At 58.4% G+C, this 13,643-nt stretch overlaps 1 protein-coding gene across 1 annotated transcript in view; it reads right to left on the bottom strand.

Annotated features, from left to right (window-relative positions):
- The window catches only part of LOC140404258 (stereocilin), a 131,475-nt gene that overhangs the window by 31,953 nt on the left and 85,879 nt on the right, over window positions 1–13,643 (bottom strand). Inside the window, exon 19 of the mRNA XM_072492590.1 lies at window positions 414–591. Coding sequence (XP_072348691.1) covers window positions 414–591 — 178 coding nt within the window. The remainder of the gene's footprint in view (window positions 1–413; window positions 592–13,643) is intronic.

The raw sequence follows: 13,643 nt of genomic DNA, 5'->3' as shown, positions 1-13,643 counted from the left end.
GTGCCCTCTCCAGAGTTTTGGGGTACAGGCACTGTGCCCTCTCCAGGGTTTTGGGGTACAGGCACTGTGCCCTCTCCAGGGTTTTGGGGTACAGGCACTGTGCCCTCCCCACAGTTTGGGGGTACAGGCACTGTGCCCTCTCCAGAGTTTTGGGGTACAGGCACTGTGCCCTCTTCAGGGTTTTGGGGGTACAGATGTGGTGCCAATTCGAGAGTTTTGGCTACACATTGTGCCAATTCAGTTGTTTTGGGGTTTGGGGTACAGACACTGTGCCACTTTGAGTGTTTTGGGGTACAGATCCTGTGCCACTTTGGGTGTTTTGGGGTTTGGGGTACAGACCCTGTGCCACTTCGGGGTACTGATGCCCAGGCAGTGTGCCCTATTCAGGTTTCCAGGGTACTTGATTTACTCACCTCGTCGCCTCTTCACGATGTTTTTGACCACTCTTGTTGCCAGGCTGAGCTTTTTACTGAGCAGAACGGTCTGTGCAGAGCGCCCCTGCTGAATTCGACAGATTCTGCCAATGTCACTCACTCCCCATCGCCCCTCACTGCGGAGAACCATCTCCACCACCTCCGTGGTCAGGACATCCTGTGGGGAAGGGACGAGAAATGTCAGATAGACTTGCACAAAATTAACTGTCCTTTTAAAGTGCTATCAGTTACTATGGAAACCTCAAGTTTAAAAATGAACTTGCGTATCCCTGTAATGTCCTTCACAACCTCAGAACATCCAAAGTGCTTCCCGGCCAATGAACTACGTTTTCAAATACAACCCACTGTTGCCATGTAGGTAACGGGGCAGACGGTTTTCACACAGCAAGATCCCAGAAAACACATGAACAGATCGGTTGTTTTCATTGGGCAAGTGCTCCCAGCTCAGTTTCACTGGGGATCTTGTGTCCTCTCGTGAGTGGGTGGACTGGGCCTTGGTTTAATGTCTCACCTCACAGGCAGCACCTCTGACAGTGCAGCACTCCCTCAGTACTGACCCTCTGACAGTGCGGCACTCCCTCAGTACTGACCCTCTGGCACTGCGGCACTCCCTCAGTACTGAATCTCTGACAGTGCGGCACTCCCTCAGTACTGACCCTCTGACAGTGCGGCACTCCCTCAGTACTGACCCTCTGGCAGTGCGGCACTCCCTTAGTACTGACCCTCTGACAGTGCGGCACACCCTCAATACTGACCCTCTGACAGTGCAGCACTCCCTCAGTACTGACCCTCTGACAGTGCAGCACTCTCTCAGTACCGACTCTCTGACAGTGCAGCACTCCCTCAGTACTGACCCTCTGACAGTGCAGCACTCCCTCAGTACTGACCCTCTGACAGTGCGGCACTCCCTCAGTACTGACCCTCTGACAGTGCAGCACTCCCTCAGTACTGACCCTCTGACAGTGCGGCACTCCCTCAGTACTGACCCTCTGACAGTGTAGCACTCCCTCAGTACTGACCCTCTGACAGTGCAGCACTCCCTCAGTACTGACCCTCTGACAGTGCGGCACTCCCTCAGTACTGACCCTCTGACAGTGCAGCACTCTCTCAGTACTGACCCTCTGACAGTGCGGTACTCCCTCAGTACTGACCCTCTGACAGTGCAGCACTCCCTCAGTACTGACCCTCTGACAGTGCAGCACACCCTTAGTACTGACCCTCTGACAGTGCAGCACTCCCTTAGTACTGACCCTCTGACAGTGCAGCACTCCCTCAGTACCGACTCTCTGACAGTGCAGCACTCCCTCAGTACTGACCCTCTGACAGTGCAGAACTCCCTCAGCACTGACCCTCTGACAGTGCGGCACTCCCTCAGTACTGACCCTCTGACAGTGCAGCACTCCCTCAGTATAGACCCTCTGACAGTGCGGCACTATCCCAGTACTGACCCTTTGACAGTGCGGCACACCCTCAGTACTGACCTTCTGACAGTGCGGCACTCCCTCAGTACTGACCCTCTGACAGTGCCGCACTCCCTCAGGACTGACCCTCTGACAGTGCAGCACTCCCTCAGTACTGACTCTCTGACAGTGCAGCACTCCCTCAGTACTGACCCTCTGACAGTGCAGCACTCCCTCAGTACTGACCCTCTGACAGTGCGGCACTCCCTCAGTACTGACCCTCTGACAGTGCGGCACTCCCTCAGTACTTACCCTCTGACAGTGCGGCGCTGCCTCAGTACTGACCCTCTGACAGTGCGGCGCTCCCTCAGTACTGACCCTCTGACAGTGCAGCACTCCCTCAGTACTGACCCTCTGACAGTGCGGCGCTGCCTCAGTACTGACCCTCTGACAGTGCGGCGCTCCCTCAGTACTGACCCTCTGACAGTGCGGCACTCCCTTAGTACTGACCCTCTGACAGTGCAGCACTCCCTCAGTACTGACCCTCTGACAGTGCGGCACTCCCTCAGTACTGACCCTCTGACAGTGCGGCACTCCCTCAGTACTGACCCTCTAACAGTGCGGCACTCCCTCAGTACTGACCCTCTGACAGTGTGGAACTCCCTCAGTACTGACCCTCTGACAGTGCGGCACTCCCTCAGTACTGACCCTCTGACAGTGCGGCACTCCCTCAGTACTGACCCTCTGACAGTGCGGCACTGCCTCAGTACTGAACCTCTGACAGTGCGGCGCTCCCTCAGTACTGACTCTCTGACAGTGCGGCGCTCCCTCAGTACTGACACTCTGACAGTCCAGCACTCTCTCAGTACAGATCCTCTGACAGTGCGGCACTGCCTCAGTACTGACCCTCTGACAGTGCAGCACTCCCTCAGTACTGACCCTCTGACAGTGCAGCATTCCCTCAGTACTTACCCTCTGACAGTGCAGCGCTCCCTCAGTACTGACCCTCTGACAGTGCAGCACTCACTTAGTACTGACCCTCTGACAGTGCAGCACTCCCTCAGTACTGACCCTATGACAGTACAGCACTCCCTCAGTACTGACCCTCTGACAGTGCAGCACTCCCTCAGTACTGACCCTCTGACAGTGCGGCACTCCCTCAGTACTGACCCTCTGACAGTGCAGCACTCCCTCAGTACTGACCCTCTGACAGTACAGCACTCCCTCAGTACTGACCCTCTGACAGTGCAGCTCTCCCTCAGTACTGACCCTCTGACAGTGCGGTACTCCCTCAGTACTGACCCTCTGACAGTGCAGCACTCCCTCAGTACTGACCCTCTGACAGTGCAGCATTCCCTCAGTACTGACCCTCTGACAGTGCGGCGCTGCCTCAGTACTGACCCTCTGACAGTGCGGCGCTCCCTCAGTACTGACCCTCTGACAGTGCGGCACTCCCTCAGTACTGACCCTCTGACAGTGCAGCACTCCCTCAGTACTGACCCTCTGACAGTGCAGCACTCCCTCAGTACTGACCCTCTGACAGTGCGGCACTCCCTCAGTACTGACCCTCTGACAGTGCGGCACTCCCTCAGTACTGACCCTCTGACAGTGCAGCACTCCCTCAGTACTGACCCTCTGACAGTGCAGCACTCCCTCAGTACTGACCCTCTGACAGTGCGGCACTCCCTCAGTACTGATCCTCTGACAGTGCAGCACTCCCTCAGTACTGACCCTCTGACAGTACAGCACTCCCTCAGTACTGACCCTCTGACAGTGCAGCACTCCCTCAGGACTGACCCTCTGACAGTGCGGTACTCCCTCAGTACTGACCCTCTGACAGTGCAGCACCCCCTCAGTACTGACCCTCTGACAGTGCAGCACTCCCTCAGTACGGACCCTCTGACAGTGCGGCGCTGCCTCAGTACTGACCCTCTGACAGTGCGGCGCTCCCTCAGTACTGACCCTCTGACAGTGCGGCACTCCCTCAGTACTGACCCTCTGACAGTGCAGCACTCCCTCAGTACTGACCCTCTGACAGTGCAGCACTCCCTCAGTACTGACCCTCTGACAGTGCGGCACTCCCTCAGTACTGACCCTCTGACAGTGCGGCACTCCCTCAGTACTGACCCTCTGACAGTGCGGCACTCCCTCAGTACTGACCCTCTGACAGTGCGGCACTCCCTCAGTACTGGCCCTCTGACAATGCGGCGCTCCCTCAGTACTGACCCTCTGACAGTGCAGCACTCCCTCAGTACTGACCCTCTGACAGTGCGGCGCTGCCTCAGTGCTGACCCTCTGACAGTGCGGCACTCCCTCAGTACTGACCCTCTGACAGTGCAGCACTCCCTCAGTACTGACCCTCTGACAGTGCGGCGCTGCCTCAGTACTGACCCTCTGACAGTGCGGCGCTCCCTCAGTACTGACCCTCTGACAGTGTGGCACTCCCTCAGTACTGACCCTCTGACAGTGCAGCACTCCCTCAGTACTGACCCTCTGACAGTGCCGCACTCCCTCAGTACTGACCCTCTGACAGTGCGGCACTCCCTCAGTACTGACCCTCTGACAGTGCGGCACTCCCTCAGTACTGACCCTCTGACAGTGCGGCACTCCCTCAGTACTGACCCTCTGACAGTGCGGCACTCCCTCAGTACTGACCCTCTGACAGTGCGGCGCTCCCTCAGTACTGACCCTCTGACAGTGCGGCACTCCCTCAGTACTGACCCTCTGACAATGCGGCGCTCCCTCAGTACTGACCCTCTGACAGTGCAGCACTCCCTCAGTACTGACCCTCTGACTATGCGGCACTCCCTCAGTACTGACCCTCTGACAGTGCAGCACTCCCTCAGTACTGACCCTCTGACAGTGCAGCACTCCCTCAGTACTGACCCTCTGACAGTGCGGCACTCCCTCAGTACTGACCCTCTGACAGTGCGGCACTCCCTCAGTACTGACCCTCTGACAGTGCGGCACTCCCTCAGTACTGACCCTCTGACAGTGCGGCACTCCCTCAGTACTGGCCCTCTGACAATGCGGCGCTCCCTCAGTACTGACCTTCTGACAGTGCAGCACTCCCTCAGTACTGACCCTCTGACAGTGCGGCACTCCCTCAGTACTGACCCTCTGACAGTGCGGCACTGCCTCAGTACTGAACCTCTGACAGTGCGGCGCTCCCTCAGTACTGACTCTCTGACAGTGCAGCACCTCCTCAGAACTGACCCTCTGACAGTGCAGCACTCCCTCAGTACTGACCCTCTGACAGTGCAGCACTCTCTCAGTACAGATCCTCTGACAGTGCGGCACTGCCTCAGTACTGACCCTCTGACAGTGCAGCACTCCCTCAGTACTGACCCTCTGACAGTGCAGCATTCCCTCAGTACTTACCCTCTGACAGTGCAGCGCTCCCTCATTACTGACCCTCTGACAGTGCAGCACTCACTTAGTACTGACCCTCTGACAGTGCAGCACTCCCTCAGTACTGACCCTCTGACAGTACAGCACTCCCTCAGTACTGACCCTCTGACAGTGCAGCACTCCCTCAGTACTGACCCTCTGACAGTGCGGCACTCCCTCAGTACTGATCCTCTGACAGTGCAGCACTCCCTCAGTACTGACCCTCTGACAGTACAGCACTCCCTCAGTACTGACCCTCTGACAGTGCAGCACTCCCTCAGTACTGACCCTCTGACAGTGCGGTACTCCCTCAGTACTGACCCTCTGACAGTGCAGCACCCCCTCAGTACTGACCCTCTGACAGTGCAGCACTCCCTCAGTACTGACCCTCTGACAGTGCGGCGCTGCCTCAGTACTGACCCTCTGACAGTGCGGCGCTCCCTCAGTACTGACCCTCTGACAGTGCGGCACTCCCTCGGTACTGACCCTCTGACAGTGCAGCACTCCCTCAGTACTGACCCTCTGACAGTGCAGCACTCCCTCAGTACTGACCCTCTGACAGTGCGGCACTCCCTCAGTACTGACCCTCTGACAGTGCGGCACTCCCTCAGTACTGACCCTCTGACAGTGCGGCACTCCCTCAGTACTGACCCTCTGACAGTGTGGCACTCCCTCAGTACTGACCCTCTGACAGTGCAGCACTCCCTCAGTACTGACCCTCTGACAGTGCAGCACTCCCTCAGTACTGACCCTCTGACAGTGCGGCGCTGCCTCAGTGCTGACCCTCTGACAGTGCGGCACTCCCTCAGTACTGACCCTCTGACAGTGCAGCACTCCCTCAGTACTGACCCTCTGACAGTGCGGCACTCCCTCAGTACTGACCCTCTGACAGTGCGGCGCTCCCTCAGTACTGACCCTCTGACAGTGCGGCACTCCCTCAGTACTGACCCTCTGACAGTGCAGCACTCCCTCAGTACTGACCCTCTGACAGTGCAGCACTCCCTCAGTACTGACCCTCTGACAGTGCGGCACTCCCTCAGTACTGACCCTCTGACAGTGCGGCACTCCCTCAGTACTGACCCTCTGACAGTGCGGCACTCCCTCAGTACTGACCCTCTGACAGTGCGGCACTCCCTCAGTACTGGCCCTCTGACAATGCGGCGCTCCCTCAGTACTGACCCTCTGACAGTGCAGCACTCCCTCAGTACTGACCCTCTGACAGTGCGGCACTCCCTCAGTACTGACCCTCTGACAGTGCGGCACTGCCTCAGTACTGAACCTCTGACAGTGCGGCGCTCCCTCAGTACTGACTCTCTGACAGTGCAGCACCTCCTCAGAACTGACCCTCTGACAGTGCAGCACTCCCTCAGTACTGACCCTCTGACAGTGCGGCACTCCCTCAGTACAGATCCTCTGACAGTGCGGCACTGCCTCAGTACTGACCCTCTGACAGTGCAGCACTCCCTCAGTACTGACCCTCTGACAGTGCAGCATTCCCTCAGTACTTACCCTCTGACAGTGCAGCGCTCCTTCAGTACTGACCCTCTGACAGTGCAGCACTCACTTAGTACTGACCCTCTGACAGTGCAGCACTCCCTCAGTACTGACCCTCTGACAGTACAGCACTCCCTCAGTACTGACCCTCTGACAGTGCAGCACTCCCTCAGTACTGACCCTCTGACAGTGCGGCACTCCCTCAGTACTGATCCTCTGACAGTGCAGCACTCCCTCAGTACTGACCCTCTGGCAGTACAGCACTCCCTCAGTACTGACCCTCTGACAGTGCAGCACTCCCTCAGTACTGACCCTCTGACAGTGCGGTACTCCCTCAGTACTGACCCTCTGACAGTGCAGCACCCCCTCAGTACTGACCCTCTGACAGTGCAGCACTCCCTCAGTACTGACCCTCTGACAGTGCGGCGCTGCCTCAGTACTGACCCTCTGACAGTGCGGCGCTCCCTCAGTACTGACCCTCTGACAGTGCGGCACTCCCTCAGTACTGACCCTCTGACAGTGCAGCACTCCCTCAGTACTGACCCTCTGACAGTGCGGCACTCCCTCAGTACTGACCCTCTGACAGTGCGGCACTCCCTCAGTACTGACCCTCTGACAGTGCGGCACTCCCTCAGTACTGACCCTCTGACAGTGCGGCACTCCCTCAGTACTGACCCTCTGACAGTGCGGCACTCCCTCAGTACTGGCCCTCTGACAATGCGGCGCTCCCTCAGTACTGACCCTCTGACAGTGCAGCACTCCCTCAGTACTGACCCTCTGACAGTGCGGCGCTGCCTCAGTGCTGACCCTCTGACAGTGCGGCACTCCCTCAGTACTGACCCTCTGACAGTGCAGCACTCCCTCAGTACTGACCCTCTGACAGTGCGGCGCTGCCTCAGTACTGACCCTCTGACAGTGCGGCGCTCCCTCAGTACTGACCATCTGACAGTGTGGCACTCCCTCAGTACTGACCCTCTGACAGTGCAGCACTCCCTCAGTACTGACCCTCTGACAGTGCAGCACTCCCTCAGTACTGACCCTCTGACAGTGCGGCACTCCCTCAGTACTGACCCTCTGACAGTGCGGCACTCCCTCAGTACTGACCCTCTGACAGTGCGGCACTCCCTCAGTACTGACCCTCTGACAGTGCGGCACTCCCTCAGTACTGGCCCTCTGACAATGCGGCGCTCCCTCAGTACTGACCTTCTGACAGTGCAGCACTCCCTCAGTACTGACCCTCTGACAGTGCGGCACTCCCTCAGTACTGACCCTCTGACAGTGCGGCACTGCCTCAGTACTGAACCTCTGACAGTGCGGCGCTCCCTCAGTACTGACTCTCTGACAGTGCAGCACCTCCTCAGAACTGACCCTCTGACAGTGCAGCACTCCCTCAGTACTGACCCTCTGACAGTGCAGCACTCTCTCAGTACAGATCCTCTGACAGTGCGGCACTGCCTCAGTACTGACCCTCTGACAGTGCAGCACTCCCTCAGTACTGACCCTCTGACAGTGCAGCATTCCCTCAGTACTTACCCTCTGACAGTGCAGCGCTCCCTCAGTACTGACCCTCTGACAGTGCAGCACTCACTTAGTACTGACCCTCTGACAGTGCAGCACTCCCTCAGTACTGACCCTCTGACAGTACAGCACTCCCTCAGTACTGACCCTCTGACAGTGCAGCACTCCCTCAGTACTGACCCTCTGACAGTGCGGCACTCCCTCAGTACTGACCCTCTGACAGTGCAGCACTCCCTCAGTACTGACCCTCTGACAGTGCGGCACTCCCTCAGTACTGACCCTCTGACAGTGCGGCACTCCCTCAGTACTGACCCTCTGACAGTGCGGCACTCCCTCAGTACTGACCCTCTGACAGTGCAGCACTCCCTCAGTACTGGCCCTCTGACAATCCGGCGCTCCCTCAGTACTGACCTTCTGACAGTGCAGCACTCCCTCAGTACTGACCCTCTGACAGTGCGGCACTCCCTCAGTACTGACCCTCTGACAGTGCGGCACTGCCTCAGTACTGAACCTCTGACAGTGCGGCGCTCCCTCAGTACTGACTCTCTGACAGTGCAGCACCTCCTCAGAACTGACCCTCTGACAGTGCAGCACTCCCTCAGTACTGACCCTCTGACAGTGCAGCACTCTCTCAGTACAGATCCTCTGACAGTGCGGCACTGCCTCAGTACTGACCCTCTGACAGTGCAGCACTCCCTCAGTACTGACCCTCTGACAGTGCAGCATTCCCTCAGTACTTACCCTCTGACAGTGCAGCGCTCCCTCAGTACTGACCCTCTGACAGTGCAGCACTCACTTAGTACTGACCCTCTGACAGTGCAGCACTCCCTCAGTACTGACCCTCTGACAGTACAGCACTCCCTCAGTACTGACCCTCTGACAGTGCAGCACTCCCTCAGTACTGACCCTCTGACAGTGCGGCACTCCCTCAGTACTGGCCCTCTGACAATGCGGCGCTCCCTCAGTACTGACCCTCTGACAGTGCAGCACTCCCTCAGTACTGACCCTCTGACAGTGCGGCGCTGCCTCAGTGCTGACCCTCTGACAGTGCGGCTCTCCCTCAGTACTGACCCTCTGACAGTGCAGCACTCCCTCAGTACTGACCCTCTGACAGTGCGGCGCTGCCTCAGTACTGACCCTCTGACAGTGCGGCGCTCCCTCAGTACTGACCCTCTGACAGTGTGGCACTCCCTCAGTACTGACCCTCTGACAGTGCCGCACTCCCTCAGTACTGACCCTCTGACAGTGCGGCACTCCCTCAGTACTGACCCTCTGACAGTGCGGCACTCCCTCAGTACTGACCCTCTGACAGTGCGGCACTCCCTCAGTACTGACCCTCTGACAGTGCGGCACTCCCTCAGTACTGACCCTCTGACAGTGCGGCGCTCCCTCAGTACTGACCCTCTGACAGTGCGGCACTCCCTCAGTACTGACCCTCTGACAATGCGGCGCTCCCTCAGTACTGACCCTCTGACAGTGCAGCACTCCCTCAGTACTGACCCTCTGACTATGCGGCACTCCCTCAGTTCTGACCCTCTGACAGTGCAGCACTCCCTCAGTACTGACCCTCTGACAGTGCAGCACTCCCTCAGTACTGACCCTCTGACAGTGCGGCACTCCCTCAGTACTGACCCTCTGACAGTGCGGCACTCCCTCAGTACTGACCCTCTGACAGTGCGGCACTCCCTCAGTACTGACCCTCTGACAGTGCGGCACTCCCTCAGTACTGGCCCTCTGACAATGCGGCGCTCCGTCAGTACTGACCTTCTGACAGTGCAGCACTCCCTCAGTACTGACCCTCTGACAGTGCGGCACTCCCTCAGTACTGACCCTCTGACAGTGCGGCACTGCCTCAGTACTGAACCTCTGACAGTGCGGCGCTCCCTCAGTACTGACTCTCTGACAGTGCAGCACCTCCTCAGAACTGACCCTCTGACAGTGCAGCACTCCCTCAGTACTGACCCTCTGACAGTGCAGCACTCTCTCAGTACAGATCCTCTGACAGTGCGGCACTGCCTCAGTACTGACCCTCTGACAGTGCAGCACTCCCTCAGTACTGACCCTCTGACAGTGCAGCATTCCCTCAGTACTTACCCTCTGACAGTGCAGCGCTCCCTCAGTACTGACCCTCTGACAGTGCAGCACTCACTTAGTACTGACCCTCTGACAGTGCAGCACTCCCTCAGTACTGACCCTCTGACAGTACAGCACTCCCTCAGTACTGACCCTCTGACAGTGCAGCACTCCCTCAGTACTGACCCTCTGACAGTGCGGCACTCCCTCAGTACTGATCCTCTGACAGTGCAGCACTCCCTCAGTACTGACCCTCTGACAGTACAGCACTCCCTCAGTACTGACCCTCTGACAGTGCAGCACCACCTCAGTATTGACCCTCTGACAGTGCGGTACTCCCTCAGTACTGACCCTCTGACAGTGCAGCACCCCCTCAGTACTGACCCTCTGACAGTGCAGCACTCCCTCAGTACTGACCCTCTGACAGTGCGGCGCTGCCTCAGTACTGACCCTCTGACAGTGCGGCGCTCCCTCAGTACTGACCCTCTGACAGTGCGGCACTCCCTCAGTACTGACCCTCTGACAGTGCAGCACTCCCTCAGTACTGACCCTCTGACAGTGCAGCACTCCCTCAGTACTGACCCTCTGACAGTGCGGCACTCCCTCAGTACTGACCCTCTGACAGTGCGGCACTCCCTCAGTACTGACCCTCTGACAGTGCGGCACTCCCTCAGTACTGACCCTCTGACAGTGTGGCACTCCCTCAGTACTGACCCTCTGACAGTGCAGCACTCCCTCAGTACTGACCCTCTGACAGTGCAGCACTCCCTCAGTACTGACCCTCTGACAGTGCGGCGCTGCCTCAGTGCTGACCCTCTGACAGTGCGGCACTCCCTCAGTACTGACCCTCTGACAGTGCAGCACTCCCTCAGTACTGACCCTCTGACAGTGCGGCACTCCCTCAGTACTGACCCTCTGACAGTGCGGCGCTCCCTCAGTACTGACCCTCTGACAGTGCGGCACTCCCTCAGTACTGACCCTCTGACAGTGCGGCACTCCCTCAGTACTGGCCCTCTGACAATGCGGCGCTCCCTCAGTACTGACCCTCTGACAGTGCAGCACTCCCTCAGTACTGACCCTCTGACAGTGCGGCACTCCCTCAGTACTGACCCTCTGACAGTGCGGCACTGCCTCAGTACTGAACCTCTGACAGTGCGGGGCTCCCTCAGTACTGACTCTCTGACAGTGCAGCACCTCCTCAGAACTGACCCTCTGACAGTGCAGCACTCCCTCAGTACTGACCCTCTGACAGTGCGGCACTCCCTCAGTACAGATCCTCTGACAGTGCGGCACTGCCTCAGTACTGACCCTCTGACAGTGCAGCACTCCCTCAGTACTGACCCTCTGACAGTGCAGCATTCCCTCAGTACTTACCCTCTGACAGTGCAGCGCTCCCTCAGTACTGACCCTCTGACAGTGCAGCACTCACTTAGTACTGACCCTCTGGCAGTGCAGCACTCCCTCAGTACTGACCCTCTGACAGTACAGCACTCCCTCAGTACTGACCCTCTGACAGTGCAGCACTCCCTCAGTACTGACCCTCTGACAGTGCGGCACTCCCTCAGTACTGATCCTCTGACAGTGCAGCACTCCCTCAGTACTGACCCTCTGGCAGTACAGCACTCCCTCAGTACTGACCCTCTGACAGTGCAGCACTCCCTCAGTACTGACCCTCTGACAGTGCGGTACTCCCTCAGTACTGACCCTCTGACAGTGCAGCACCCCCTCAGTACTGACCCTCTGACAGTGCAGCACTCCCTCAGTACTGACCCTCTGACAGTGCGGCGCTGCCTCAGTACTGACCCTCTGACAGTGCGGCGCTCCCTCAGTACTGACCCTCTGACAGTGCGGCACTCCCTCAGTACTGACCCTCTGACAGTGCAGCACTCCCTCAGTACTGACCCTCTGACAGTGCGGCACTCCCTCAGTACTGACCCTCTGACAGTGCGGCACTCCCTCAGTACTGACCCTCTGACAGTGCGGCACTCCCTCAGTACTGACCCTCTGACAGTGCGGCACTCCCTCAGTACTGACCCTCTGACAGTGCGGCACTCCCTCAGTACTGGCCCTCTGACAATGCGGCGCTCCCTCAGTACTGACCCTCTGACAGTGCAGCACTCCCTCAGTACTGACCCTCTGACAGTGCGGCGCTGCCTCAGTGCTGACCCTCTGACAGTGCGGCACTCCCTCAGTACTGACCCTCTGACAGTGCAGCACTCCCTCAGTACTGACCCTCTGACAGTGCGGCGCTGCCTCAGTACTGACCCTCTGACAGTGCGGCGCTCCCTCAGTACTGACCATCTGACAGTGTGGCACTCCCTCAGTACTGACCCTCTGACAGTGCAGCACTCCCTCAGTACTGACCCTCTGACAGTGCAGCACTCCCTCAGTACTGACCCTCTGACAGTGCGGCACTCCCTCAGTACTGACCCTCTGACAGTGCGGCACTCCCTCAGTACTGACCCTCTGACAGTGCGGCACTCCCTCAGTACTGACCCTCTGACAGTGCGGCACTCCCTCAGTACTGGCCCTCTGACAATGCGGCGCTCCCTCAGTACTGACCTTCTGACAGTGCAGCACTCCCTCAGTACTGACCCTCTGACAGTGCGGCACTCCCTCAGTACTGACCCTCTGACAGTGCGGCACTGCCTCAGTACTGAACCTCTGACAGTGCGGCGCTCCCTCAGTACTGACTCTCTGACAGTGCAGCACCTCCTCAGAACTGACCCTCTGACAGTGCAGCACTCCCTCAGTACTGACCCTCTGACAGTGCAGCACTCTCTCAGTACAGATCCTCTGACAGTGCGGCACTGCCTCAGTACTGACCCTCTGACAGTGCAGCACTCCCTCAGTACTGACCCTCTGACAGTGCGGCACTCCCTCAGTACTGACCCTCTGACAGTGCAGCACTCCCTCAGTACTGACCCTCTGACAGTGCGGCACTCCCTCAGTACTGACCCTCTGACAGTGCGGCACTCCCTCAGTACTGACCCTCTGACAGTGCGGCACTCCCTCAGTACTGACCCTCTGACAGTGCAGCACTCCCTCAGTACTGGCCCTCTGACAATCCGGCGCTCCCTCAGTACTGACCTTCTGACAGTGCAGCACTCCCTCAGTACTGACCCTCTGACAGTGCGGCACTCCCTCAGTACTGACCCTCTGACAGTGCGGCACTGCCTCAGTACTGAACCTCTGACAGTGCGGCGCTCCCTCAGTACTGACTCTCTGACAGTGCAGCACCTCCTCAGAACTGACCCTCTGACAGTGCAGCACTCCCTCAGTACTGACCCTCTGACAGTGCAGCACTCTCTCAGTACAGATCCTCTGACAGTGC

This window comes from Scyliorhinus torazame, chromosome 30, assembly GCF_047496885.1.
Source record: "Scyliorhinus torazame isolate Kashiwa2021f chromosome 30, sScyTor2.1, whole genome shotgun sequence".
NCBI classification, from domain to species: domain Eukaryota; kingdom Metazoa; phylum Chordata; class Chondrichthyes; order Carcharhiniformes; family Scyliorhinidae; genus Scyliorhinus; species Scyliorhinus torazame.
Note: the sequence above shows the minus strand (reverse complement) of the source record. Positions and strands in the feature narration are given on the sequence as shown.